Source organism: Lottia gigantea (assembly GCF_000327385.1).
Source record: "Lottia gigantea unplaced genomic scaffold LOTGIsca_44, whole genome shotgun sequence".
Lineage (NCBI taxonomy): Eukaryota > Metazoa > Mollusca > Gastropoda > Lottiidae > Lottia > Lottia gigantea.
In genome coordinates this window covers 1,196,431-1,224,422 of record NW_008709540.1, presented here as the reverse complement: position 1 = coordinate 1,224,422, position 27,992 = coordinate 1,196,431, and the positions used below count along the sequence as shown (strand labels likewise).

General features: G+C 34.1%; 2 protein-coding genes across 2 annotated transcripts; both read right to left on the bottom strand.

Moving 5' to 3' along the window:
* Nucleotides 1-10: 10 nt before the first annotated feature.
* Nucleotides 11-9,598, bottom strand: LOTGIDRAFT_233838 (hypothetical protein; the record flags this gene model as incomplete). Its single annotated transcript, XM_009060765.1, has 8 exons — nt 9,459-9,598; nt 8,403-8,977; nt 7,474-7,659; nt 6,673-6,710; nt 2,906-3,127; nt 1,566-1,713; nt 718-1,133; nt 11-487 (listed from the first exon to the last, which is right to left on the bottom strand). The coding sequence occupies exons 2-8, from the start codon at nt 8,971-8,973 to the stop codon at nt 11-13; spliced, it is 2,058 nt and encodes a 685-aa protein (XP_009059013.1). The 5' UTR covers nt 8,974-8,977; nt 9,459-9,598.
* Nucleotides 9,599-25,641: 16,043 nt separating this feature from the next.
* LOTGIDRAFT_206730 (hypothetical protein) lies at nt 25,642-27,992 on the bottom strand (the record flags this gene model as incomplete). Its single annotated transcript, XM_009060764.1, has 2 exons — nt 26,532-27,992; nt 25,642-25,698 (listed from the first exon to the last, which is right to left on the bottom strand). The coding sequence occupies exons 1-2, from the start codon at nt 27,939-27,941 to the stop codon at nt 25,642-25,644; spliced, it is 1,467 nt and encodes a 488-aa protein (XP_009059012.1). The 5' UTR covers nt 27,942-27,992.

Sequence of the window (27,992 nt, the reverse complement as noted above, 5' to 3'; positions counted from 1 at the left end):
AGACCGATTTTTAATTTTTTTTGTTTTTTCTTTTTTCGATAAGTTGTTGTTGGAGACGATTTTTAGCTCGAATGATGTCTTGAGCCTCCTCCAATTCGGTTTTCATTTTTCCAGGTTTGACAGTCGTATCTTCTACAGTTTCAGCAATTATTTTAATTCTTATCTTCTTAGCAGAAGGAAAAGGGTTATTTTTCTCCACTGGCTCTGTTTGGTTGTTTTCTGTGGAAGATTTTTCAATTTCTGTGGATGGAGTTGGATCCTTTTCATCCTTTGGAATGGGATTATCTTTTTCCATTTCTGTCATAAAACTAGAAGATGGGGCTGAAATAATTTCTTCTTGGGGATCAAATTCTTCAATTATTGAAAATAAATCTATCATTTCATTATGTGTGGCTGATTCATTCAAACCTGTGTTATCTTTTGGTTGAGATTGAGCGTTTTCCAGAGTAGAAATGGAATAAAGTGTAGCATCCTTCATTAGCTGCACCTTGGATGGAACACTTTTTACATCTGTCATGGCAGATGTGTTGTCTTTTATGGGTGACTTCTTCCTATTAGATTTTTTTTTGTCTTTTTTTGACTTTTTGAATCTTCCCTTTTCTTTCTGGATGTTAGAGGTAAATTAACCCTCTCTGCTGATTCAGGTTGAGGATTGTCTATTGGTGAGTCTACTACTTTCCACATGGACCGGGAAATCAGTGTGGCATCATTATTTACCTGCGTCTCAGGTGAAACACTATCTACATCTGATATGGGAGATGGGATGTTTTTAACAGGTGATTTCTTCCCTAACCTCGGTGAAATCTGTCTAGAATTTCTTTTCCCTTTTGGTTCTGATATAGTGTTATCTCTTGGTGAATCTTTCCCTTCTGTCTTGGAAAATTGGGTTAAATCTATTTTCTCTTTAGACCTGGATGGAGTGGTTTCTATGGAGGAATCCTTCACTTGGGACATGGAACTAGAAAATGGTGATGCTTCATTTTCCTGTGATGAATTGGGTCGGACATTTTGTATAGATGAGGTCACTTTCACCGCAACCTTAGAGGACTTGCTTCCAGCATCATTCTCTACATATTTGGATTGGTCCTTTTCTTTAGACGTTTCTTTCACTTCTTGGTTTGGATCACTTTTCTCTATGGACTTTAGTTTTTATCTGGTAATTTTGATTCTTGGATTTTTAGTGGTGATGGTTTCACTATCAGATGAGAAGCCTGTTTTGAAATTAGATCTTCTTTGGACTCTAACTGGACATTTTTTGTACATAAATCCTTCATTTTTTGGGAGAAAATTTGATCGGACCAATCTTAACTTGTGATGGAGATTGGACGCTATTTGTAGGAGACTTTTTCAATTCAAAATTTGCAGATTCTGTTTGTCGTCCTCTTTTGAAACAAATTCAATATTTTTCATTGGTGATTTATTCAATCTTAAAGATTTTCGAGTATTTTTTTCAACTTTTGAGTCAGGTTGGATGTTTTCTTGTCGCAGTTCTTTCACTGGCAAGTCCTTCGATACTTCCTTCTTGGATTGGGTAGGATTTTTTTTCACTTTTGACTTGTCCTGACCTTTTTTTGCACTCTTATCTTTCATTTCCTTCTTCGGAGTTACCTTCTCTTCATAGACTCGACCTTCCAGTCTGGCTCGCTTTCTTTCACGATATCTTCGCGATCTCAGGGCCGATGCAATCTGTTTCTTAGTTCTTTCTTTCCAAATCTGAAAAATATTACAAAAAGAGACAAATAATGATTTGAATTAAATATATAATATACCGTACATGATATCAATTTATTAAAGTGATTGTTAAGAGGTTTTCTAAATTTTTATGTACCATATATCAGGAACACTGATAGCATCAACTTACACCATTTACATTTTCAATAAGACGTCTGAGATTCTTGCAATTCCACTAAAACTAAGTGTGCGATGATGTAACTAATCACCATATATATATGCTTTAACACACAAGAACTTTTACGATTAGAGACGTTGTTGAACACATAGTTTTGAAACGCAGGAACCACAGACGTCTAGTTGAAAATAAGAAAGGTGCAAAGTTATGGCAGCAAAATATTTGATTTACCAAATGATCTAGCTCATGCTTAATTGTATTCATCAAGTTTAGACAATTCCAAGGCATTATAAACCTTCTCATCTGCATAAACTGCTTAAAAGTGAGAGATATAGAGAGCTGAAAATGAGCTCTATTAGATTGTAAACTAAACAGGCTATATTTCTATAATATTTGAGAGATTCAAATATTTCTTTATGAATCACCGTGAGCACACATTTGTGAAGTTCATCGCTATTTAAATATACACATTACTGTTATTATCAATTAAACATGACTTGTCTATGGATGGATAGATATACACATATTTATTTAAAAGAGCATTTGATTGGTTGAATATTTTAATGACCTAGAACATGTGTTGCTTAACAATATCATAAGATCATGGATGGTATGTGAAATCCACTAGAGAAAAAAAAAACACAAAATAAAAATGTAGATCTGTATTTCAATTCATCGTGTGGGGATCAATTTCATTACAGGGAATCTATTCTTGACAACTTTTCTCAAGATTTTCAAAATGTTGTAATCTGATTGGTTGATAAAACTGAATTCAAAAACTATTTTAATGATTGACCAATCAGATGAAGAAAGAGCTTACAACTTTTAACGTTTTTGAGAATAGCACCTCTGCCCCCGTTTCTAAACAAAATCTCACTATAAATTTTACCTTAAAGTAACCCCTTGTTTTTTGCAAAACAGGTCTCAGAAACTACACTTGATAAAATGAAAAAAAAATGGACATGGAGACAGATCAATGACATATTGGAGAACTAGTTGAACACACCTGTTGAAGAAATCCTCCTTTCAATCTGCAAAATCTTCATTTAACTCTACTTTAATTCGCTTCTTCAATCTATAATTAGCTTGACGAATCCGATTTTTCTCTCGTAATTCCAGAAGTTTCTGTGGATCATCTTCCTCTCGAATTTTCTTGATGTAATTTTTCTTGCGTTCTGATTCTCGTTTTCGAAATTCTGGATCATCACGAAATTTATCACGGTATTTCTTTGATCTTCTAGCTGCCGATATCTGAACACGTGTCCGTGGCTTTTTGGTCTGAAACAAATATATATCATGGAAAATAAATGCATTCAATCAATGATATTTGAGGTATCTAAGCAAATGATTAGTTTATCTTATTTTTAAAGGATTTAAGTCACAGACTGCCAGTGTCTTAAAACACAGAAAATGTGAGCAAGTCCTGTCTCTCAATAGTCAATAATAATAATGACAACTCTATACTTTATGACCAATACACTGAAGTCCTATCTAACATTCAGATCATAGACTCTTTATTTTACATGGTTCAGAATATGGTCCATAACACCAACATGACATGGTCCTCTTAAACATTCAGTCAAGGGGGACAAACATAGACTCTTTATTTTACATGGTTCAGAATATGGTCCATCACACCAACATGACATGGTCCTGTTAAACATTCAGTCAAGGGGGACAAACATAGACTCTGTATTTTACATGGTTCAGAATTATTGTCCAATACGCCAACTGATATGGCCCTGTCTAACATTCAGTCCATGGGGACAAACATAGACTCTGTATTTTACATGGGTTTGAATTACATGTTAGTGATATGGTCCTGTTTAACATTCAGTCCATGGGGACAAACATAGACTCTGTATTTTACATGGGTTGGTATTACATGTTAGTGATATGGTCCTGTCTAACATTCAGTCCATGGGGACAAACATAGACTCTGTATTTTACATGGGTTGGTATTACATGTTAGTGATATGGTCCTGTCTAACATTCAGTCCATGGGGACAAACATAGACTCTGTATTTTACATGGGTTGGAATTACATGTTAGTGATATGGTCCTGTCTAACATTCAGTCAAGGGGGACAAACATAGACTCTGTATTTTACATGGGTTGGAATTACATGTTAGTGATATGGTCCTGTCTAACTTTCAGATATAAATGTATAACATAGTATATTTTAACAATATTGATAAGGAAATATTGGTTTTACAATTAATGCCAATAGAGGGTGTTATCATTGTATTATTAACTCTATTTAGATACAACTTTTACAATAACATTTTTTATCATTCTCTGTATATACCCAATAAATTGGCCATACTTCCAATTAAAGTTAATCTTTCAACAATAACCAGATCAGCCTAATCTTATAATTCTTATAATTTGGTACAAACCAGTATAGATAGGAGATAAATTGATGCTAAAATCAATATTATTACAAACCAATAAAAGGTCAAAATTTCGGAAGCATACAGGGGACATGAGAAAAATAAAATTATAACCCCTGGCAATGACTTAGTATATAAATCTTACTTGCTGCAAAAAAGTTGAGTTTATCGATTATAAGAAAAGAAATTGATTTGTAAAGGGACAATTGCGTCATTTTGGGGGATTGATTTGAGTGTTGAATGTATGATAATAGTCTTCAGAAGTATTAGAAATGTAAGAAAATCACACAATTACAATAAAAATACTTCAAACTAAGAATTTTATGCACTATTTCTATATATGTCTTTTCTATATATCACAGAGTATCTTATCTTGACGAGTCGACATTTTAACATTCAAACGCAGATAATTCTGGACACACGTGGATTTGAAGGCTCAAATTTCAACCGGGAGCTTTGCTCAGCTAAAAAATTCCCGGTTCTGAGACTAAAGAATGATTGGTCAAAAATAGGCGCATCTGTCCCTTCAAGTATTATCATAAAAATCATTTTATAAATGAATTTGCTATCATTCTGTCTCAATATACACAACGTAAATCAAGGCCACGAGATGCTAATTAAAAAAATTATTTTATATTAAATGTCCCCTATTTGCTACCCTACAAAGAAAATTTTGAATGAAAGTAGAAAAAAAACACCTACTAACCTTTGAGCACAGATAGCAGATAGTCCATAAACTTGACTTGCTACTTGTAAATATTATATACAGAAAATAGGTTAGTTTGAACAGATTTAATCTAGAACATAAAGAAACGTTTCGCGTAAAAAAAAACACGGAATTGAATCTCTCAAAACAAGATATATTATGTAATCTGTGAGGAAAGGAACGTTCTAGGTAATTACTTTCAGGCAAATAGACCCTAGAAATCAACTTAGTACAATGTATTATTTGACTAAAATCAAATCTAGATGTTTTGTTTTGCATTTCAGACAAATAGATCATAGAAATTACTGTCAACTTAGTATAATCGACAATTAAAATCGGATCTAGATGTTTTGTTTTGGATATTTGTTCTTCAATGCTTAGAATGAAAATCCCTGAACTTATCACATTGGACAAAACTTGGATAAGTTGTATATTGGTCAAAATTTAACAGGATAACAATGATTGCAAAGGTAAGTTAATCAAAGAAAAATGCAAAAGAAAATTTGTCTTGAAGGCCTTTTTCACAAAAACTTTAAATTGAATGACTTGAGAATTCTCTTCAACAGAATTGTCAATCATTATATTTTTTCCTCAATTTTCTTTTATTAATCAATTAAATGAAAATATTTCTGGATTTAATCAAAGTCAAGATTTTGAGAATAAGGCCTCAGCCTTTGTATGAGAAAAAATTACAACATGAAAATAACAAGTTAAATATAACTTACCATTTAAGCTCTTGGTTCTTCTCAATTTATAAAAAATGTTGAGGTCAAAATCAACGGAAAAAAGAGCTATAGCAATTATATATCTTATTCAAAACTTGCAAAGCCAATGAAATTCAAGTGCTTAGAGTCACTACAGATAATAATTTCCTAACAAATTGAAAAAAATACATAACGTTATCGCACCATTAATCAAAATATTGAAAACACCTAGAATGTCATATGTACTGGTTTGTACCAAATTTCGGAAGCAGAAATTTAATTCATTTATTTTTATGTTCTGTTCTGTTTTTGAAAATCTTTACAATGGATGTCTGTAGTTTTCAACCATTGGAATAAAATTAATTCTTAATATTAGTTTCATTAACAAGATACCTTTATATCTTATATTCCGTAAATCGAGTTTTTGAGAAACAGCAGCCAGAAACTTTGATTGTGATTTTTTAGCCGAGAGGTTAGGGTTTGATCTAGGTTGTCGGATTTACTTCGTTAAACACACAAACATAAACTTTATGTTGTCATGAAGTTTTTTTAGGGTCATGGGGTTGGTATTAGATAGGAAACCCATTAGTTTGAGGGGCCAAGTCCGTTCCATCCTACCTCCATCAATTGTAATGTTATAAAACAAAAATTTCAGCTTTGAATATTATCTTATACTATTTGAATCATATGATTTTATTTCTGAATCAGAAATGCAGAGTTAAAAAGCATGGATATGACTTACTAAGTATCAGTTGTCTGAGGATCACATAGCCTGAAAATCTGAGTAATAATATGCTTCAGGTTCTTTTTTAATATTTGTACAATTGATTAATTGGGCACTATTTTAACAGTGAAAATATTTTGTTTCAAATTTCATACATTTCTTGTATGTACCAAAAAGGTATTTGTATATGAGTATATTATTAAGATTTTGGCTATTTCTAAAAAATCTGATGCCCTCTGATGCAATTAGTTCTACATTTCTGATTCAGAGGGAGTAAAAACAATAAATATACTCACTTTTAAATTATTATCTATAGAACTTCCATCAATCGAACCTACAACATAGAAATTTTATATCAATTTAGAATATCTTAGCTTTCTCAGTCTTTTTTTCACTCGGAAAACCTTACAATTCCACTAAAACTAAATGTTTCATAGGGTCAATAATGGCTAAATATGTTTTATCATGTAAGGTCTTTCGCAAATTAGTAAAACACTTAATTTTAATGGAATTGTAGGAACCACAGCATCTGGCTGAAAATTGAAATTGTCCTATCAGTGTCCCTGATACACTTAAAAAATTTAGAAAACCTCTTTACAATCCCTTTAAGAGACTAAACAGCAATGTGGAAAACAGGATCCTTGAGAACACAGACCCAACACTGAAGTGAAACTTAAAGGGACAGATGTGCCATATTTTGGGATAAATTTTAGTCTTTAATATAAGTAAATAGTCTTCAGAAGTACTTAGAAATGTACTAAAATCCCATAATTCCTTCAAAAACATCTCAAAATAGGAATTTCTTTCCCTATAGATATCTTTTCTATATATGGCAGTGTCTATTCTAACACAGAAAACTTTGGACACACATGGATTTGAAGGCTCACATTTCAACAGTGAGCTTTGTACACTATTACTGATTGGCTTAGCTAAACAAAAATCCTGTTTCTGAGACAGAAAAAAAAAAGGCAAATACGTCCCCTTAAGCATCACAAATAAATAAAGCAAAATCAAAGAAATCAGGCTAAATTAAAGAAATCAGGCTAAATCAAGCAAAATCAAAGAAATCAAGCCACATCAAAGAAAGTTAAGCTTACCAAAATGAGAAGGTGATGCCATACTGCCACTGGTACCAGTATCTAACGAGTGAGAGAATACTGTGTCCATATTGCTATCATTATCATGTAACGCTACTGGAACTGGGGTTTTAGTCTGGTTAAACTGATTCGAATAAATCTGGTCATTTTGATTAAAATCATCACTCAGATGCTCAAAACTTGGACCTGAAAGAAAATAAATGAAATGAAATGAATGGAGTTTTACGTCCTACTTTTCTGCACCATGTGGGCTAATGAAGACGGGCAACGCCATGCAGGGTGCGATGAGGGAAAGTTTGCCTGGACAGCGGCATTAGCCTGCTCTTTTTCGATTTCCAACTGTCAAGGGATCTTTAACGTGCACAGCCTGTAGCACACAGGGCCTCGGTTTATTGTCCCATCCGAACGACTACACGCTTTTTCCATGTCAGCCCCTCTTACCTGCATCACTGACAGGGGGTGAAAAAAAATAAAGAATCAATATTAATAAAAATGGAATTATATTGATAAAGAGGCTTAAACTTAATCATTGAAGATTCTGCTATTTAATTGTTGTCTGGGTCATGAGTTCAAGTTCCTTAATATTTCTGTTTGTCACCTTAGCATTTCATTACAAATTGTCTGGGAAATCAATGTTGAAATAGGTTTGGCCAAAGAGAAGATAGGCAGGCCTACATGATCCTTAACACTTTCCACAATGCTATCACATAATTATCAGATGATCAGATGGTAGAGCTTCACATAATGTTAACGTCATAGGCTTAGTCATTTAACTCTGTGTGTATGAGGTTTTATTCAGTATACAAAGGGTTTCCTTCTTGAAAAATATAAAAAATTGGCTTCTTATTATTTGCATGTGGAATTTAGAATTTAAGTGCTGAAATATCTGGCAGTAAAAAGTCATGAAAGAAAGACAACTCTTGATTTACCTGGTACATTACTGTGATCAGATGATTGTAAATCTTCTTTTTCAATCCCAGGCTCTTGTTTCACAATAGACAAATTAACTTCTTCCTCAGCTTTAGGTTTGGGTTGAATAGGGGTAGATGTTATCCTGGCCTTAAATTCATCTAAAGATAGCATAGGAATTTTCGCTGGTGATTCAAAAGTAGGTTCATCATCTCTATAAGCTGGATGGATGTTTTGAGACATTTTTCTCTTTGGGACAGTTCGTCGGTTTGATATTGGTTGAGACAAGGATGGTATGCTGACTGGTACAACAGTGTGTTTTGTATTTTCTGGTCTTTTGCCACTTTGAGCAGGTTTAACAGGAGTTTTTGGTTCCGAATGGTAACTCTTGCTCACAAAAACAGTTGATGATAAGTCACTCTTGCATACTTTTTCATTCACAATATAGTCAATATTTGTATCGCTGTCCACGTTTAAGTACAGATGACCTATTACTTGTATTGAACTATTAAAGTTAACATGACCATGGCATAAAACTTGGAGATTTTTTACCAAAGCATTGATAAACTTGTTGGCTTCTCCTACATCCATTTTTCTGCAAAGAAAATTTCATTAAAAATAAGACAAAATATGTTTTTGTTTATGACATGATCTCATTTCTATAAGCAATGGCCTGAAATTCTTATGTATAAAAATTAAGCAAGGGAGAATCTTGTAACGGAGAATCTTCAGTAGCATAACACTATAATATGCAGTTTCTGGCAAGGAAGGGTGTTATTCAAATGTAAAATTATCGAAACCTTACATTTCTATGAACATTCCATGATAAAGATTGTGGATTGTCAGAATCAATAAATAAGAAATTAATTATTTGTCATCTGTCACTGTTGCAGTTTCGCAGCTCCCCTCTTCCTGTGCTGTAGATGTACAACTTTGCAAAAGGTTTTGTCAAGTCCCAGGTGGTCTCTTGATCAGAGCTGCCTCCCCTGTCTCTCAGAATCTGATTGTCTAATGTCTCTCTCCTTGGTCTCTTTCTGTCACAGTTTCACTTGTCGTGAAAAAAGCAAATTAGTTACCTGATACCGAAGAGGTGATTTACAGCGGATTTCTTCTATTCGTATAATTCAGCTTTTATTTATCCTGTTGTGCTTGGTTTTGCAGAGTATGTTGTGACACAAATTCCTTATTTTCCTTCAAAAACGATAGAAATTTGTTTTGTTCTAGAAAATAGCGTTTAATGATGCTGGTATTGGGAGAGTTCCTTAGAATTCTTGACCACCTTAAAAATGTCTTTTACCCTGATGTTCAACTTATTTCTAATACATTTTTGCATTAGCAATTTAAAAAAAATCGAAAAAGATAACTGATGTGAATTTATTGAGAAATATATTTGATTCGGTTTAAAATAAGAATACTTAATATTTGAAAATAACATTTCAATAATTACTCCATTAAGTACCATTCTAATCTTCAATAGTAAAGGGGTGTAATTCTATCGATTCAGACTACAAATAAACCAACTCCACTTCGTAATATGTCGGCGGCTATAAGGTATTATGCAGGTTAGGAGCAGGGCCTGCGCTTACTCACTAGGGCATTTGCAGGTTAGGTTTATTTTGAAAAGGGGGCTCAACTATGTGATCGAATAAGTCATTTCCAGTCATTTATATTTTTAAATATCAGCACAATCATGATCAAAGCAAGTTCAAATTTCCGGCTGGGTTAAGCGCATCTTCATATGTTAAGCTATTACGAACTTTGAACGTATGCCATATAGTCTATATATTGTAATAGCTACATTTCTCCGTCCTCCGTCCCCTTCGAGGACTCTGTATTAGCAAACAATCCAATCAATCGCTTCATTTACAAACTACCATCATACTAGAAAGGTCACTATTGCAGTCAAGGTATAAGAACGAAGTTTGTAACAGCTGGACATTATGAAGATGGGCTAGGCGTGGCTAGTGATTTGAATCAGTAAATGAAAAAGATTAGAAACGGCATGTTGATGTTTATTTATTTAGTTTATCATCATCTCGAACACAATAGTTCAAGTTATTATAAGATGTATCCTTGAGTTGTCAGCCATCTATAGCGTCATATCGAGAAACCATCTTCTAAGTCGTTGCTTCGTTCTATTTCTGGAATTAGTTTTTTGGATTTGTCCCTGCAAAAGAATTCTATTTATCTTAAATATTCCCGAATATTTACAGATAGTTGAAATTGAGTTCTATCAGCTGTTAGAGTAAATATTTAGATGCCAATACGGATAGCTAAAATGGAGTCTATCAGCTGGTATAGTACATATTTAGACGACTATACAGATAGCATAACTCGGGCTCTATAAGCGTATCAAGTAAATATTTAAATGATAATACAGATAGCTGACACAAGCTCTATCAGCTGGTAATGTAAATGTTTAGGTAACTATACAGAGAGCTGTAATTGGACTCTTAAGTAAATATTAAGATGATTATACAGATTGATGAAATTAAGTTCTATCAGCTGGTAAGACGGCTATATACTTGAAAGGGATACTACGTCTTAGAATAAACATACAATTTTAAAACCTCGTATAACTATATATGACGCGAAATTACTTTTCGAGAAAAACGCAAAAACTATTTGTACGCGTATTTTGTTAAAATCTTTTTTATTATTTTTTTTACCGTTCTACGTGGTTTTCATTCTTGGGAAATATAAACCTCGTATAACAATTTGAAATCTCCGGCTATTGAACCAAAAACTCATATAATTATATAGTATACGAGATTTTTATCCACAGAAAAAGAAACATTAAACCTCGTATAATAATATATTTGACGAGGTTTTAAATCTGACTGTTTATACAATTTTTTTACAATCAAGCTAAGAATACGAAGTTTTGATCACAAGATCCGCGCTTTTACGAGGTTTCGAATGGTACCAAATAGTCAAAATTACCAAATATCGCATATACGAGGTTTCAAGCGGTCACCCACGATATTCTACAGTAGATATACCTGATGTCATAAATAACATAACAGGATCCTTATATAATCCGATAAATCCAAAAAACTTAATAAAAATGCAATTAACTATTGAAAAACGCTTAATATTATGATTAATCGTTTTTCAATAATTACTTAGTTTTATGAATTTTCCAATTTTCCAGATTTTACAGGGATTCTGTTGTAACTTTATGATACCAGGTAAGTTCACTGATGAATATATACTCATATTCATTCTTGAGCATTAAATTTTATGTTCATTCTAAGACGTATAGTATCACTTTAAGTTTAAATGCTGTGTGAGTTATATCCTTACCTTTATAATGTATATTCTCTATCTTGATTAAAAGTGGAAAAATCACAATCCTTCAGTCGGTGAGATTGATACTGTAAACAGTGAAAAAATACTTTCTATCATTCTTCAATATTAAGATGTTTGAATTAAAGGTATATTCTATATCATCTATATCAGATGCCACATTTTGCAATTATGATCAATTTCCTTTGTTGCAATCTCACTAGGATACCAATTTTGATTTATATTTTTTGCTAGTAAGGGACTCAACTTGCGAAGAAAAACAAATGGAAAGGAATTGCTTTTTTTATGTGTATCGAGGCCAGTGTGCATCATTTCAATTTTTCGTCAGATGTCTGTGGATTTTGTGATTACAAAAATGTTTAACCGTATATAACATTACTTAGTGCTTAGTTTAAAGATGGGTTCCCTCATTTTCATGTTTGAAAATGAAAATGCTAATACTTATATGAATAGAAAGTAGAGGTGTTCTAATGACTGGAAAAATACCAGTTTGTGCCACATGTCCATAATTAATTCATAATTAGTTAAAGTAGATGAGAATTAACAGCAGAATACCAATAAGTGACCGATCAAGAAAAGTCAAAAAGTCTTTTTTTTTTATCCAGACTGTACATACATGGACATTTATAAGTGGTTAAAACTCTTAATTATTTGCAGTAAGAAAATAATGATTAAGAATACATGATAATTCATTAGAAACACCAAATAGTTTGCTTAATTTGACATGAAAAAAATAAGGAAACTAATATTTAAGTGGAAAAGTTTAGTTTTAAATGAAATGCATGAACAACAAACGTTCCATCGAAAATTGGACTGATGCAAAATGCTATAAGTATCCGCGATCTACATAGAATTGAAAATTTACAATGCCTTTAATCTTACCTTCGATAATTGTAAGATAAGTTTTGTTATGAATGGGTCCCGTAGACAATCAAGTTTCCTCGTCTCTTTCTTCATTTCTGTTCGTTTGCCCAGTCCAGCCCCACCCCACCCGATCGTCTGCGCCCACTGGGCCTGGGTGGGTAATACGTATAAAACTAACATCACTACAAGTACAACTGTTTTACATGACAAAATCATAGGTTTCACTGAAAAATAGAAGATCACTAATTTTTACATATTTCTTGCACCGAATAATAATTAAGCAATCATCTATTACACTTTTCTTGCTCAGACCGTATTGAGCTTTCAAAGAGACAAGTTCGCCATTTTTTGGGTCTTGAATATAAGATGTAAATATTCTTGAGATGTACTAGAAATGTACGAAAATTGTATGATTTCTTCAAAACTACTTCAAACTAGGAATTTCACTTTGTATTATATGTTTTTTCTATATATGGCAGAGTCTCAAGAAAAGACGAATCGTCATTTTAACTTTCAAACGCGGATATTTGTGGACACATCTGAAGGCTTAAATTTGGACAGTAAGTTTTGAACACTATTACTAATTAGATTAGCCGAAGAATTCCCGTTTCTGAGATTAAAGTTATACTAGTGAAACGGATGGCAAACCTGTCCGTTGAGATAAAACAGTGTGTTCGGCAATTTTTCTGTTCATTATTCATTATTAGACAATGTACTTGTGTTCAGTGTTGTAAAATTCAGACAGCATCGCTTTCCAAAAAAAATGTGGAAAATAATTTGAAAAAAAAATTGACAAATTAGAATATGTCCCTCGTCTGAAAATGTGACGCCCCGGGACACAGAAATGTGTTAGCTTCATCTTGAATATCCGTTTCTCATAGTCTACATATAGGCCCTAGTGCATTATATTCCAACAGGACATTTGCTACCAAGATAATCGCGATTACTCGACAATTTTTGCCATCAGATCTACTACCAGTTCTCGTTTTTTCAGCGAAACGACCATAGGAGAGCTTCCTTTACCTTCAAGGCCATGTTATTCAGGGGAGGTTAGCCTACTCTTAGCAGTCATTGAATATTTAGCCGAAACAGAACTCTGAACCAAACGAAAACAACTGAAAATAGAATAGAATTTGACGACTTTTACGACGATTTTCAAACATAAAATTTCTTACCCATTTTTGAATAATCCACTAGAATGTTCCTTCGTTTCTTGTCTAATCAAGTGCCCATCTGTAGTTTAGAATTTGTACTGTGCCTTTTAAATATTGTCATACAAAAGCCCTTTGTTGCAGTAGAACAATAATTCGCGTTGAGTCAAATAAAAGAAAGTAAACTCAATGTGGGCGAACTGTTTTTCAATCCCTAGGGGAAATGGGAATTTTTGAACCTTTGAATAGTTTCCATAATTAACTGGCTATCCTAACAGTGGCGTATTTAGGCAGTAATTTTTTTAGCCATGCCACCCCCTATCCCCTCGGGCCATAAAAAAGTAAAAATTTATTCTTCTTCTAATTTCAAAATTCCGCTAGATGTAAGCTCCGACTTACTACACTAGAATATTTTTCTGGCTGCGTGCCAGCTTCATAAAAAACACACATTTGACTTTCTTGGGGGTGAAATTTGGAATTAAGAGGATTAGGGCCCAATTTTACTCACATGGGTCGATTTTGGCGATGGCGATCTTCGCCGGAAATTAACCAAGCTAGTTCAAGATGTAAAGGCCTTTGTTCAAGTAAATCAAGCACAAGGTTCTCTCTGAAGGGCCTTGACATCTCTGTTATTTAAATATAAGTTTGAAACAGTGCCTATCTAGCATGTATCATTATTTTGTTTTTAAGTAATTTGATGTTTTACAGTTTCGGGGTGAATGGTGGAGATTTTTTTCTCAAAGGAGGAGGAGGGAAGGGGGTGGGGTTGATTGGATTATCAAAGGGTTGAGAAGGTAAGAGGGGCTGACATGGAAAAGCAGATTGTCGTTCGGATGGGACAATAAACCGAGTCCCCATGTGTTACAGGCTATGCACGTTAAAGATCCCTCGACAGTTGGAAATCGAAAAAGAGCAGGCTAATACCACTTTCCTGGCAAAATTTCCCTCATTGCACCGTACATGGCGTAAGACCATATGGTGCAGAAAAGTAGGACGTAAAACTCCATTAATTTCATTTGGATAATGATTCTTGTTTGAAAATTTTGGAGTCTCCTATTTTCCTTTTGTTGGTTTTTTTCGCCCCTTTAATATCCTCTGTTGAAAGTCAATATTTAAACCTTCATATTCCACTATTCATTGAACAAGACATTTGATTGGTTGAATACGTAAGGGACCTTGAACTTGTGGAAGATAAAAATTTCTTCAAATCATCAATGGCAAGTGGAGTCAACCGAGTCACACTCAGTAAAATGTACGAAACGACATATCTAAATATGCATTTTAATCAGATCTTTAGTGTCCACAAAGTGGCAGCGCCAGCCCTCCAAGACTAAGGGTAGAAATAGGGGACAGACTGACTCAAGGAGAGAAGGGGGGCGAATGTCAACGCTGAATTCATTAAAGAGTGGGGAATATAAACCAGTTCTCCCTTGTATCCTCACTGGCGCCACCACTGGTCCTGTTTCACGAATATTCAGATCAGTTTTGTTATATGTATGGTATTTCTAAAAGTAAAAATACAGATTCTGATCATAATACTTTTGTTGGACGGTACCTTGGATTCTGTTCTTTTAGTTAATTTGGTCAAGCTATTTCTCCACTCATAATTGGCATCAGGTGATACGACGGGAAGTTGAAAACGTTCCATCAATGAGCGCGGACGTCGATGAAAGACTGTTTTGAAGGCGGACTTGGGAGAGAGCATGTGTCTCAAAGCAGTCACTAATTTAGGGCTATAGAAGATGTCTGAAGACTCAGCTGTCAGCATTGCCAGTAAAGAACTATGCTCGTTTGTTTTAATTCCTTAAAATATACAGCCAGACTAAAATAATTTGTTAGCAATAATAAATGCTATTTTCAAAGAATTTCTTGTCGAGTCGAGCAATCCAATAATTGGTCGCAGACAAAACAAATGAGTCTTCCAAAAAGTCCAGTTTGTGTTTGGATTATGTGTTATTTGGAAGATCGATGTTTATGATGTTTGGGTTAATTTTCCCCTGATTTACAGTGTTTGACTTTGTGTGGTGGACGAAAGAGCCAAGAATGATCTCAAACTAAACCACATCTTCACAATGCCAACCTATTACGAATTTCGTCTCATACCTTGACTGCAAAAGTCGCCTTTCTTGTATTATTGAAGTGTGTAAATGAAGCGATTTGATAGGGTAGTACTCCAGCGAATATAGTCATTATGTCTTTCGAGGGCTTTGATTGACTGTAATTGCTGGTGTACAATCCAATCAAATCGCTACATTCCTTGATAAATAGCGGTCGAGGTATAAGTACGCACGAAGTACTTTTCGAATAAGCTAAGCAAAGATATTAGCCTGTAATTTGAACAGCTAAGTGGGTCACCTTTTTAAAGACTGGGACTACATTTGCTTGTTTGTTGGGAAGAAACAAGTTTGCTGAAAAAGTTAGTTAATTTTCAGAGTGGAGTCTATAAGAAAGAGCTGAAGTTTTTTGTAATTTTGTTATTGATGTTGTCGCCGCCGGATGCCTTGTTTGATTTCAAAGATGATAAGATACATTTAATGCTGAGTAGTACTAGACCTTTCAATATGGTCGCAATAGCTCGACATTGCGAACCATAAACAATGTTTTTCAAATGAAGTCGATCTGTTTGTTGGTTGATGACAAGGTAATAGCGATTTGTATTGAGTTTGGTGGGTTTTTTTTACTGCTTTACAGTATAGTAATGGAATATAATAGCTGACATTGTAAGACTCGAGTTCGGGTGCATTTCTTGATGTTCTTGACGTATCCTTGTTTAGTTTTGCACCAATTTTAAGTGCTGGACTTTGCTCAAAAACAAAGTGTCAGATACACTATCATTTACTGACACTACGGGCTTTTATTTGGATGCTTTCTACGTTTCTGTCGGTGTCTTTTTAACACTCGCTCATCCATATCATGTCAAATTTGTTCTATAAATTAAAAAGCTGAAATACTATGCTGCTACACAGGAGAATCAAAAGGGTTACAATCTGAATAAATTTGTCATTCATGATCTGACAATGTTCTTCTTTAACAAATTTTTGGTCCAAAGTAAACAAAAGCATAAAAAGTTGACAATGTATGCTAACCAATTAAAACACCAGTGGCGACGCCAGCCTCTCGAGTCTAAGGGTATAAATGAAGGGCAGACGAACTTAATGGGGGGGCAACCGTCGAGATTCACAATTCGGCAACACCGGAGTCGTGCATAGGTGCATAAAGTGCCAAAGAGGGTTTCTGGTGTGGGAAGTCCACAAACAACCCCCCCCCCCCCCCCCTTCACCTGTCACCTCCTCTAGTGCCGCCACTGCAAAACACTGTTAGAAGTGGGTAAGTTAAGAATTCAGTCAGATCGTGGATGGTATGTGGAACCATCTTCAGAAATAAGTACGAAACGAAATGGGATTACTAATAGGCAAAACATTATAATCACAAAATTTTTTCCTTTTATTTATTTAAGGTTGTAAAGTGTTTATTTTTGAACTTTTTGCATGAAACATTTTTTTAACATCATTGGTACCAGTCTTAACCTGAAAATATATAAAAAAAAATATGAATAATTTACATATAAAAAAAAAATAAGTAGGCCTACTAAGATCCAAACAGAAAAGCGAAACCCGACATCCCAAAATATCAGTTTGACAAAACATCGGTAGCATGATGACCTTTCCATTAGGAAGTGAAGTAAATCAATCATAAATGAGGAAGCATACTTTAATTACTTGCCCAGTTTAACGGGCACGTGTTGCTATGGTCAATCGCTCTATGTGGTGCCCTGAAATCAGCCAGTGGCGTATTTTAGGAGGGGGAATTCTACTTTCACTGCCAATAGCACGTTATATCAGGTTGTAAAATTTTCCCAGGTGCATGCATTCTGCATGAGGCATTTGTCTTATTTGATTGATGTTTTTACGACCCTGATACCAATTTGAGGAATTAAAACTTACCAAGGATAATTATCGCCGTAAGAAATCGTCATCTTGTAATAAGCATGCCGTTAACTCTTCCGATTCTTTCTGTAAACATACAATACATGAATATCATATACCATATCAAAATTAAGGGGACATGTTCTCTATGTCCGCTATTTAAGGGGGTTGATTTGAGTCTTGAATATATGTAAATAGTCTTCAGTAGCAATAGAAATGTACGAAAATAGCATAAATCTATTCAAAAATATCTCAATTTTTTTACTTTTTCTATAGATGTATTTTCTATATAATTATGACAGTGTCTCAAGAAACGTCAACTGTCATTTTATCATTCAAACGCGGATAAGTCTGAACACATAATGGATTTGAAGGCTCAAATTTCGACGATGAGCTGTGAACGCTATAACTGATTGGCTAAGCTAACAAATGCCCATTTCTAAAACTAAGGTACGATTGGTCCAAAAAATTTACGATGGACAGACATGGTAATTTAAACCACATTACCTTTTAAATAAATAGTTTTGGGTGTTAATAAATATAATGGACAGATAGGCTAGGAAATGAAAATACAGTATAATAACTCGTGGTCCCCTAATTACATGCTTTTCACATCTGCACAATATCAAGCTATTACAAATTGCATCTTATACCTTAACTACATTAGACATCTTTCTTGTATCTTGGAAGTTTGTAAATGCAGCGATTTGGTTGGATTGTGCGCTAGCAAATACAGCCAATCAAATCTCAGCTAAGAAGTCTGCAGAAAGAGGGCTATGATTGGCTATGTTCGCTGGCGTACAATCCAATCAAATTGCTTCATTCTGTGATACAAGAAAGGTGTCTTTTTCTTTCAAGAAATAAGATAATGTTCGTCATAGCTTGACATAGTGAAGATCACTTCGGTGCTCTTGAAACGAACACTTTCAGTTGAAAAACTAGAAAAACAACGTCGTGCCTTGTCATAACGTTATATTGTATATTTTCGAGTATAAGACGCACTTTAATAATGCGCAGTGTATAATGTATACATGAACTTTTCTTGAAACATGTTTGAACGATAAGTTTTTCTGTGATCACAGCTAATACATTTCTATTTCCTGAACATGTTTTGGGAAATGTATATGTGAAAACCCCTCTCGTAAAAACAAAAACTAATTTTGATTAATTATTTAAAAGTCACCACCTTAAACGAATCTGTTTGGATAAAGAGGACCATGCTCCCATACATTTGTTGATGGAATGTGCTTTAAACGACGATGATGGCATGTAAGGTTTTAGAGACGATGGAATGTGATTTCATATACCTTTTCTGCTCAAATAGCAAAAAATCAGAAAAAAACAATATTCTAAAACAATATTTAGTACTAAATCTCTGGAGGTAGAGAATTCTTTGCAATAAGTAGCTTTTTTACATTAGTTTTTTCCGGATGACTGTTTTTGTCATTTATATTCATAGTAATAGGACTATTAATCACAATCAACTGAGTATAAAAACGTAGCCCAAAACAATCCGTGTAGAACCCTACTACAAAACATAAACATTTTTTGTCTACATCGACACAAATTTTGATCAGTACATGCCGTGCTGTGGATCTATTAGATTTGGACTATTTTATTGGGCGGTGGTGGGTTTTTAAATTAACATGGTTAAAATATTGATGAGTAGCACAGGGAAAACATCACGCATTTCGTTTCTTTTACCTTCATCTCAAAAGACAGTTGAACTGACGTCTTGACGACTTTAATTGACGCATTGACGTATATAATTGGCATAATATAGTTGGGTCACAGGGAATCTACCACCAAATGTTATGCTTTATGGTAAATGTAAGAAAAACTACTGTATGGATTTAAGCCAAATAAACTTATTGTGAGAAAAAATGTCTCCTACTTATTCTGAACGCTTCAAATAAAACAATTGTGTGTTTATGAGACCCAGCACCAAGCCTTGTTTTAACTACATACTTAACTATTTATAGTACACTGCGTTTTTAACACCGATTCAGTTTAATCAAGTATATGTATAGATGTAAATACCAAAGCATAGAAACATTTTCATGTATAATTTACGACGTTTTAGTAATGAAAGTTTTGAATATTGCTCTTTAAAGTGAAAGTAAAATATTTACCTGATAGTCTGTGGTATTTGATTGTCATAATGGAGAATATTTTGAAGAACGGATTGTTCAAAAAGTAATTGGCCAAATATAAGTTCAGAAATTGTTGAATAGTTTCAATGTCGTCATTAGTAATAACTGCCTGCAAAAGTGCAAACGGCCTAGCGCTCTGCAACACAGAATCTGCTTTACGGAAACTGCCGAGGATTGCCGGATGGCAAGAAAGCGCCGCCAGGAAAATGTACAAAATGTATATTTGAATTTCAAAGATTCTTACCTTTATAATCTTGACTAGTTGATATAAAATTTTCGTGTTGAGTTTATCGTAGCAGTTAGTATTGGAAGAGTCCGGGTAGGTCTGGACGGGGGCTGATCTTTTCCCCGACCCCCAGGTCGGAGAGAAATGAATCTGTGCCAAACACATGGACAATAAACAACATAAGCAGACCAACACTGACAAATTTCTCGACAACGACATTCTGCAATTAAAAAAATAAAAATTTTAAAAAAGACCGTAACTCTGTATTTGGTAAAGAATCAGTCAGTTGTCTGAACATCTGAAGAAAAAATATAATATTTTCACTGATAAAATAGTGCTCTATACATTATAAATAACCGAATACATTTGTATGGTATACTACTCCTTAGTTTTATTGCATATAACGTTTCAACAATCTACAGTGTCATCATCACGTGAAATGAGGAAGTATGATTGATGTATAGAGCACTATTTCAACAGTGAAAATATTTCATTCTGTTGTAGCCTTCAAAGCAATATAAAAATAGTTAGTATTTTTCAATAAAACGTATATATTTCACATGATATAAATAATGGTTCGGAAACAAGCCGAGTAATCCGCCACCTTATATAAACAGTCTAATTAAAATTAGACCCAACTTCGGTTCCGTTTTCTTATTAGCTTTTATTTTAATAGCCTCTACAGTTAGAGTCTAACGACAGCCCTCTTAAAGTCGGATTAACCTTTTGATCTAACTCGATGACGTCTGCTTTAACCAATAAAAATTCTGACCTCTCCAGGGCTGGCATTTTGTGACACGGTGTTACCAGGGTAGTTTAAAAGGTTAATGTGACGAATGTTCAAAAGGGCTGTCGTTAGACCCTAACTAAAGTGGCTATATTAAAGATAAAAGCTAATAAAAAAAAACGAAAGTTGGGTCTAAACTTCTTATACAATTTAAACATATATTATCATATGTTGCACATTTAAACTAAACTATTCTAGTAAATACCACAATTGGTTATATATAAATAAATACATGAAAGAAAATGTGCCAAAGTATTTATAAAACTGACTAATCTTTTGATTATTCTATGCAATATTGATTAATAATAAACCAAGTACTAACGAAGTAAAGCGAAAGCCGAAACAAGACATTAGAGATTGCTAATGAACTTTTCACATGAGGAAGTATTTCAATCGTAAGTGAGTAGCTTAAGTATTTCATAATGAAAAGTGGTATCAGGCGACTAGAAGAGCAGTGCCGCCGCATACAAAGAAACGTTAACAGTTGGCCACGGGCATTAAAAATCTCACCAAGAACAAGAATGGTGTTTTCGGAACAATTTTGGATTTCAATATTCGACTAGAGCCCGGAATCGGTTAAGATTTTAAACTTATTTTGATACAGTTTGCAATTATTGCCATCTGTTATATTTCAAATCTAGGTCTTAAAATGTTAAAAAAAAAAGCAGAAATTATATAAAAAATATTTTGGATTTACTGTATCCTGGACAAGAAAGAATGAAAAGTGTCCCTTTGGTAAATATAACAAATTTCACACGATTTTGTACAGGACTTCTCGAACAAATTATGAACTGAACAAAAGACAAAACGTAGCTTACCTTTGGTGTGATGAGACAATAGCAGAAATGAGAAGGATTTAATGTCGAGATGAGATGGACCGTGGTTACTCCTGAAAGACACGTAAAGATGGTTGACAGGTGTCAAGCAGAATAGGTTCGTTAAGACACCGGATGTTATTGACCATCCCAATACCTGGACCTTCAGTCCTTCAATCAATATTCCACAGTCATGTTTCACTAAAAAACCTTAAAAGGATTGTAAAGAGGTTTTTTTTTTTTTATGTGTATCGGGGACAAGGATAGCATCAATTTACACCCTTGTAATTTTCAATCAGATGTCTGTGGTTCCTGCAATTCCACTAAAACAAAGTGTTTCATGACGTTACTAATAGCAAAGTACCTTCTGCGGTAAAGCATAAAAATTTTGCAACAAGTGACGTCATCGAACATCCTATTTTTTGTTGGACTTGCAGAAATTTGACTGAAAATTGTCATTGTACAAAATGATGATTTCAGTGTTCCCGATACACATAAAAATTTAGAAAACCTCTTTACAATCCTTTAAGATCAATTTTGCTTAAGTATGGTATAATTCTCAATATAAAATTCCACACTTACGATAAATTCTTATCGTTTGGTGTACCAGACTTTCAAAGTGGTGAAATCGTAAGGTGGATGGGCATGCTCCTTAAACAACGGTACGATTATTATTATCTAACTTGATCATTATCATTCAAAGTTGCATTCCGCTTTTTTTGTAAAATATTTTAATTTTGATAATATCAAAAACGTCTTAAATTATACCTGAAAATATTTCTAAAGTATGTATCTTCTTGATAAAACTGAATTTGTTTTAAAAGGGTTAATTAAAAACGGCTTTATAATTGCTCGATATTATTTGTTGAAACCTTTCGAATACTTAGGAGACATATTTCTTTACAATTGGTCGTTTATTTTACTTAAATCCTTACAGTAGTTTTCTAACAGCTTCCAAAAGGTATAACAAACTTTAAAAGTTTACTTAAATCTTTAAATAGTTAAAAATTAACGTCTGGATATTTTTTAGTTAAAACTAAGATAAGGTAAGATCGGTTTAAATAGTATAGCAAAAAAAGAAAATTCGATCTACAAATATTTCATCCATTTCGAGCGAAAAGACAATTCGTCCATTTCGAGCGAAAAGACAATTCGTCCATTTCGAAGTCAACGAATTGACACTGCAATCTCTTAAAATTAAAATCTTTTAAAGCAAAAAAGACCGCAGAAGAGTGCTTCAAAAAAAGGACATTTAAAAAAGGAAATGTCCGCAATATTTTTCAGAATGCTTAAATGAGGTTGTAGATTGTGTTTGGCACAATGGCTAGTTTCTGTAGTCAGAATTATTTCGAAGGGGCTGAGATGGGGTATGCACCTATCGATTGGTTGGGATGATATACCGCTACGTCTATGTGCTGTGCACGTCACACCTCTTTCGAAAAGAATAGGTCCATATCGCGGTCTTGGCAAAATTATAATTAAAGCCAGCACAGGTGTCGCTAAGCAAGATGCATTTCATTTTATTCAAATACTGTGATGTATCAAAAAACAATAGATCTAAAACCGAATAATATACTTACCCTAGTGATATAACCAAAGTGAATACAACAATGTATAACTCAGCAGGTGCCCGTCTTACTACAATGCTTGGCCGTTAATTATAATACAGGTAAATGGTGCCACCTGAGTTTTATAAACGTTCACCGTCAACTAGCATCTTCAATTATTCATCAGATAATGGTGATACACGGAATCAAAATTGCGTGCCCCAGTCACATAATGCCATATTAGTCCTACGACGATTCTTTCTTCGTCAAAATTTCGTGTGAAAGAACGTCAAGATGGCTTAAAATAAACTTTCCTAATATACATGGCTTTTGACCCTAATGAGTTTTCTAAATTACTTATTATAAGCAGATAATGCCATTCTTTCTTCATCCACTTCCGTATGAAGAAAGACCAAGATGGCGTAAATTAAACATCTTACTACATCGTTTTACCTGAACCGTTATAATTGACTTATCATTGTACTATTTCTGTCCCTAACAGATATCGTCTACGTAGATTTCATTCTAGAACGTGATCGTCATATGGGACGTCATTATGTGACGCAGTATGTAGGCCTAGATTGCTATTAGGATCCGTATATCAAGTCCTCATTATAAAAGATAATTAGATATAACATCTTCATAATGTGAAGCTAGTACGAAATTCTTTTAATTCCTTGACTGCAACAGCAACCTTTTTTTTAACTCAGCAATCTGACAGGATTGTTCGCCAACCATAGCCCATTACATACAGGCTGTAAAACGACATGACTAGTGGTTTACAAACTTTCTGTCGAGAGCTCTGATTGGCTGTATTCGGTAGCGTACACTCCAATGAAATCGTTTCAATTGCAACTTCCATGACTTCGATGTTCGACCCCCTAACCTAATGTGTCCCAGAAACGCCAATCAGTATGGGCCTGCTACGGACTTCACTGCGTGGGTGGAGTTGGATAATTTAGAAGAAATTGAAATCACGGGGCTGTAAGTCATTCTACGGAAAGTGTGTGGGTGGGGTCGAGATGAATTATCGTGGATTATATATGATAAAGAAAACGAAATGAAGTGAATATCAGTTGAGATCTTTGTGCGACAGGTGTAATTTCCTGATACAATCCAACTCAGAAAAGGCGTTGGACAGAATTAATTAATTAATGAGAGATTAGAGAATAAACTAATTACAAGTTACCTGTTGATTGGGCTGTTTGAATTATTTATTTATGAAATCCCGGGATATCGACGACATTTAGAATGTCAATTACATCTGGCACGTTTCCACCATTTTCAGCCTGATCGCTTTCGGGAAATGAAATAGACTTTTAAGTCCTACCTTTAATCCACCCGATTGAGCTCATAAAGAAGCTGAAACGGTGTGCAATTATGGAAGTTTTTTTTTTTTATTCAAACTGTCAAGGGAAGGGCTCTTTAACGCCTGTAGCCTGAAGAACTCTTCCCGTTTATTGTGCCGTCCGAACGGCTGTATAACTGACTGTGGAAAACTAACAAGTGGTTGCCTAGCAGCATACGCCCACTTCCCTGATTAAACTTTTAGTATATAAAAGGGCGTTCGCCAATCTGTGTCAAATCGTATCAAAAATCTTGCCAAAACTGTCACGTCAAGGGCAATAACTCAAAAACCGTTTAACAAAAGATCGTCAAATTAGAACTTGTCCAAGATCTCATCATGATAAATGGTCAATTTTATTTAAATCGGATGAAAAATGTAGTCTCTATTGTGTTCACAAACAAACTTTGACGTGTTTTCCTAAGTCAAGGGCAATAACTCAAAAACCGATCATCGAAAGATCGTTCAATTCTAACTCGTACAGTGAGACTGCAAATAGATGGACGGGTGACAATATGCTTCCATACTACGTGGGCATATATAAAAATCAAAAGAATCCATAAAGAATTGTAGCCTGTAGAGTGAGCATGAGATGCATTATATACCTAGTAAAGGGAAAACACTAAGCCGAACACGATATTTCGGTGAAAAATTATCAGATTATCACGAAAATCGATAGGGATCATCTTCCTAATGATATTGACCCACAAAATAAAAAGCAAAAGATTCCATAAAGAATTGTTGCCTCAAGAGTGAGCACGAGTTGCGCAAAACAGTTAATAGAGTGAAAACGCTAAGTAGCACATGATATTTCGGTGAAAAATTATCAGCTTATCACGAAAATCGATAGGGATCATATTCATAATGACATTGACACACAAAATAAAAAGCAAAAGAATTGTAGCCTGTAGAGTGAGCACGAACCAAATGTGAACGGACAATATACGCCCAAAATGTATTTGTGGGTTTATAAATAACTGTAGTCTCTATTGTGTTTACAAGCCAATTATTGATGGACGAGCGGACAGGGGTGACAGCAATATACGATCACATTATAATAAATATAAAAAGGTACATCTCGACCTTTGCCAGGACTATGAGGTTAGCGAGCGAGCATCTATCTCAGGATTCACCTGTTACAGTAAATCGTTTTTCACAAACATCACATTTGTACAGTTTCCGTCCAGTGTATTCTCGTGTGATGACCAAGATGTCTTGACTGAATGTTATAAAAAGAAATCAAATGAATGGAGCTTTACGTCCTTTTCTTCTGTTCCTAATTGGGCTAATGAAGATGGAAAACACCATGCAGTGTGCAATGAGGGAAATGTTGTCAGAAGATTGGCCAACTCTTTTTCGATTTCCAACTATCGACATGCACAGGCTGTGTTGCAAACAGGGCCTCGGTTAACAACTTTGTAGGTTTAGTAGACATTTTATCACAAATTGGGTATTATTTTGGGAAATTTTATTTTCAATATATTACAAGAGAGGCAGTGATAATCAGGCAGTAAAGTTAAAATTATTTTATTGAAATATGTCTTGAGAAGCATGAAATATATGGAAGGTGGAATGGCTTTTTATTCAATGTTCTTCATTGGTATTTCTTAATTCTAAATTCTTATCTCTTAATTTGCACCATTAATTCAACATTTGTCATTAAAAATTGACATTTGTATACAAAAATCATAATTTGTACTGAAAATGAACATTCTTCCATAAACATTCTGTTTTCCAATTATTGAATTATTAGAATTCTTGCCAAAAATATCTTCAAATACAAATGTAGCTCAACATATCTTCAAATGCAAAATGTCAAACACAAAACTCTGCCAACAATTGTTCAGATACAAATGTTCAATAACAAATCTCACTCAATTGCAAGAAGTACAGACGTCAGAATGAAAATTTGAATGGTGCAAAGTGATGCTATCAGTGTCCCGGATACATAAAAAAAGTTAAGAAAACCTCTTTACAATCCCTTTGAAATAGTAAGCTAGATCTTACAACGAGTTCCATCTTTCACATGACAGTTATATGACCTTTTACGAGGAAAACACTTTAAACAAACATCACATTGGTATGGTTTCTCTCCAGTATGAATTATCATATGATTTATAAGTGTTCGTGCCATACTAAATCGTTTTTCACAAACATCACATCGGTATGGTTTCTCTCCAGTATGTATTCTTAAGTGACCTTTAAGTGTTGATACTGCATTAAATCGTTTTTCACAAACATCACATTTGTAAGGTTTCTCTCCAGTATGTATTCTTAAGTGACCTTTAAGTGTTGATGCTGCATTAAATCGTTTTTCACAAACATCACATTGGTAAGGTTTCTCTCCAGTATGTGTTCTCAAGTGATATTCAAACTGATTTTTCTGTGTAAAACACTTTTTACAAACTTCACATTGAAATGGTTTATACCCAGTATGACTTCGTCTGTGAATATTACATTCACTTGACTGTGTAAAACACCTTTTACAAACATCACATTTGTATGGTTTGTCCCCAGTATGTATTCTCATGTGATCACGAACATGACCTTTCTGTGTAAAACACTTTTGACAAACATTACATTGGAAAGGTTTCTCTCCAGTATGACTTCTCATGTGAATATCAAGACGGTTTGGATGAGTAAAACACTTCTTACAAACATCACATTGGTATGGTTTCTCTCCAGTATGTATTCTCATGTGATCACGAACATGACCTTTCTGGGTAAAACACTTTTTACAAACATCACATTTGTATGGTTTCTCTCCAGTATGTACGCTCATGTGATTATCAAGATTACTTTTCTGTGTAAAACACTTTCGACAAACATCACATTGGTAAGGTTTCTCTCCAGTATGAATTCTCATGTGAATATCAAGACCTTTTGGTTGAGTAAAACACTTTTTACAAACATCACATTGGTATGGTTTCTCTCCAGTATGTATTCTCATGTGATCACGAAGATGAGCTTTCCGTTTAAAACACTTTTTACAAACATCACATTGGTAAGGTTTTTCTCCAGTATGTATTTTCATGTGGTTATCAAGCTCACTTTTCTGTCTAAAACACTTTTCACAAACATAACATTGGTATGGTTTCTCTCCAGTATGTATTTTCTTGTGAATTTCAAGATTACCTTTCTGTGTAAAACACTTTTTACAAACATCACATTGGAAAGGTTTCTCTCCAGTATGTATTCTCATGTGAATATCAATACTGCTTGGTTGAGTAAAACACTTTTTACAAACATCACATTGGAAAGGTTTCTCTCCAGTATGAATTCTCATGTGAATATCAATACTGCTTGGTTGAGTAAAACACTTTTTACAAACATCACATTTGTAAAGTTTCTCTCCAGTTTTCTCTCTTGCCTTTGTAGCACATTTTACACGATTTCGACATTTGTGAGAATTTCTGGTTTTGAAAGATTTATCCATGACAAATTGTAATAATTCTAGGTTGAAACAAAGAAGATCAGGAAGTGTAAT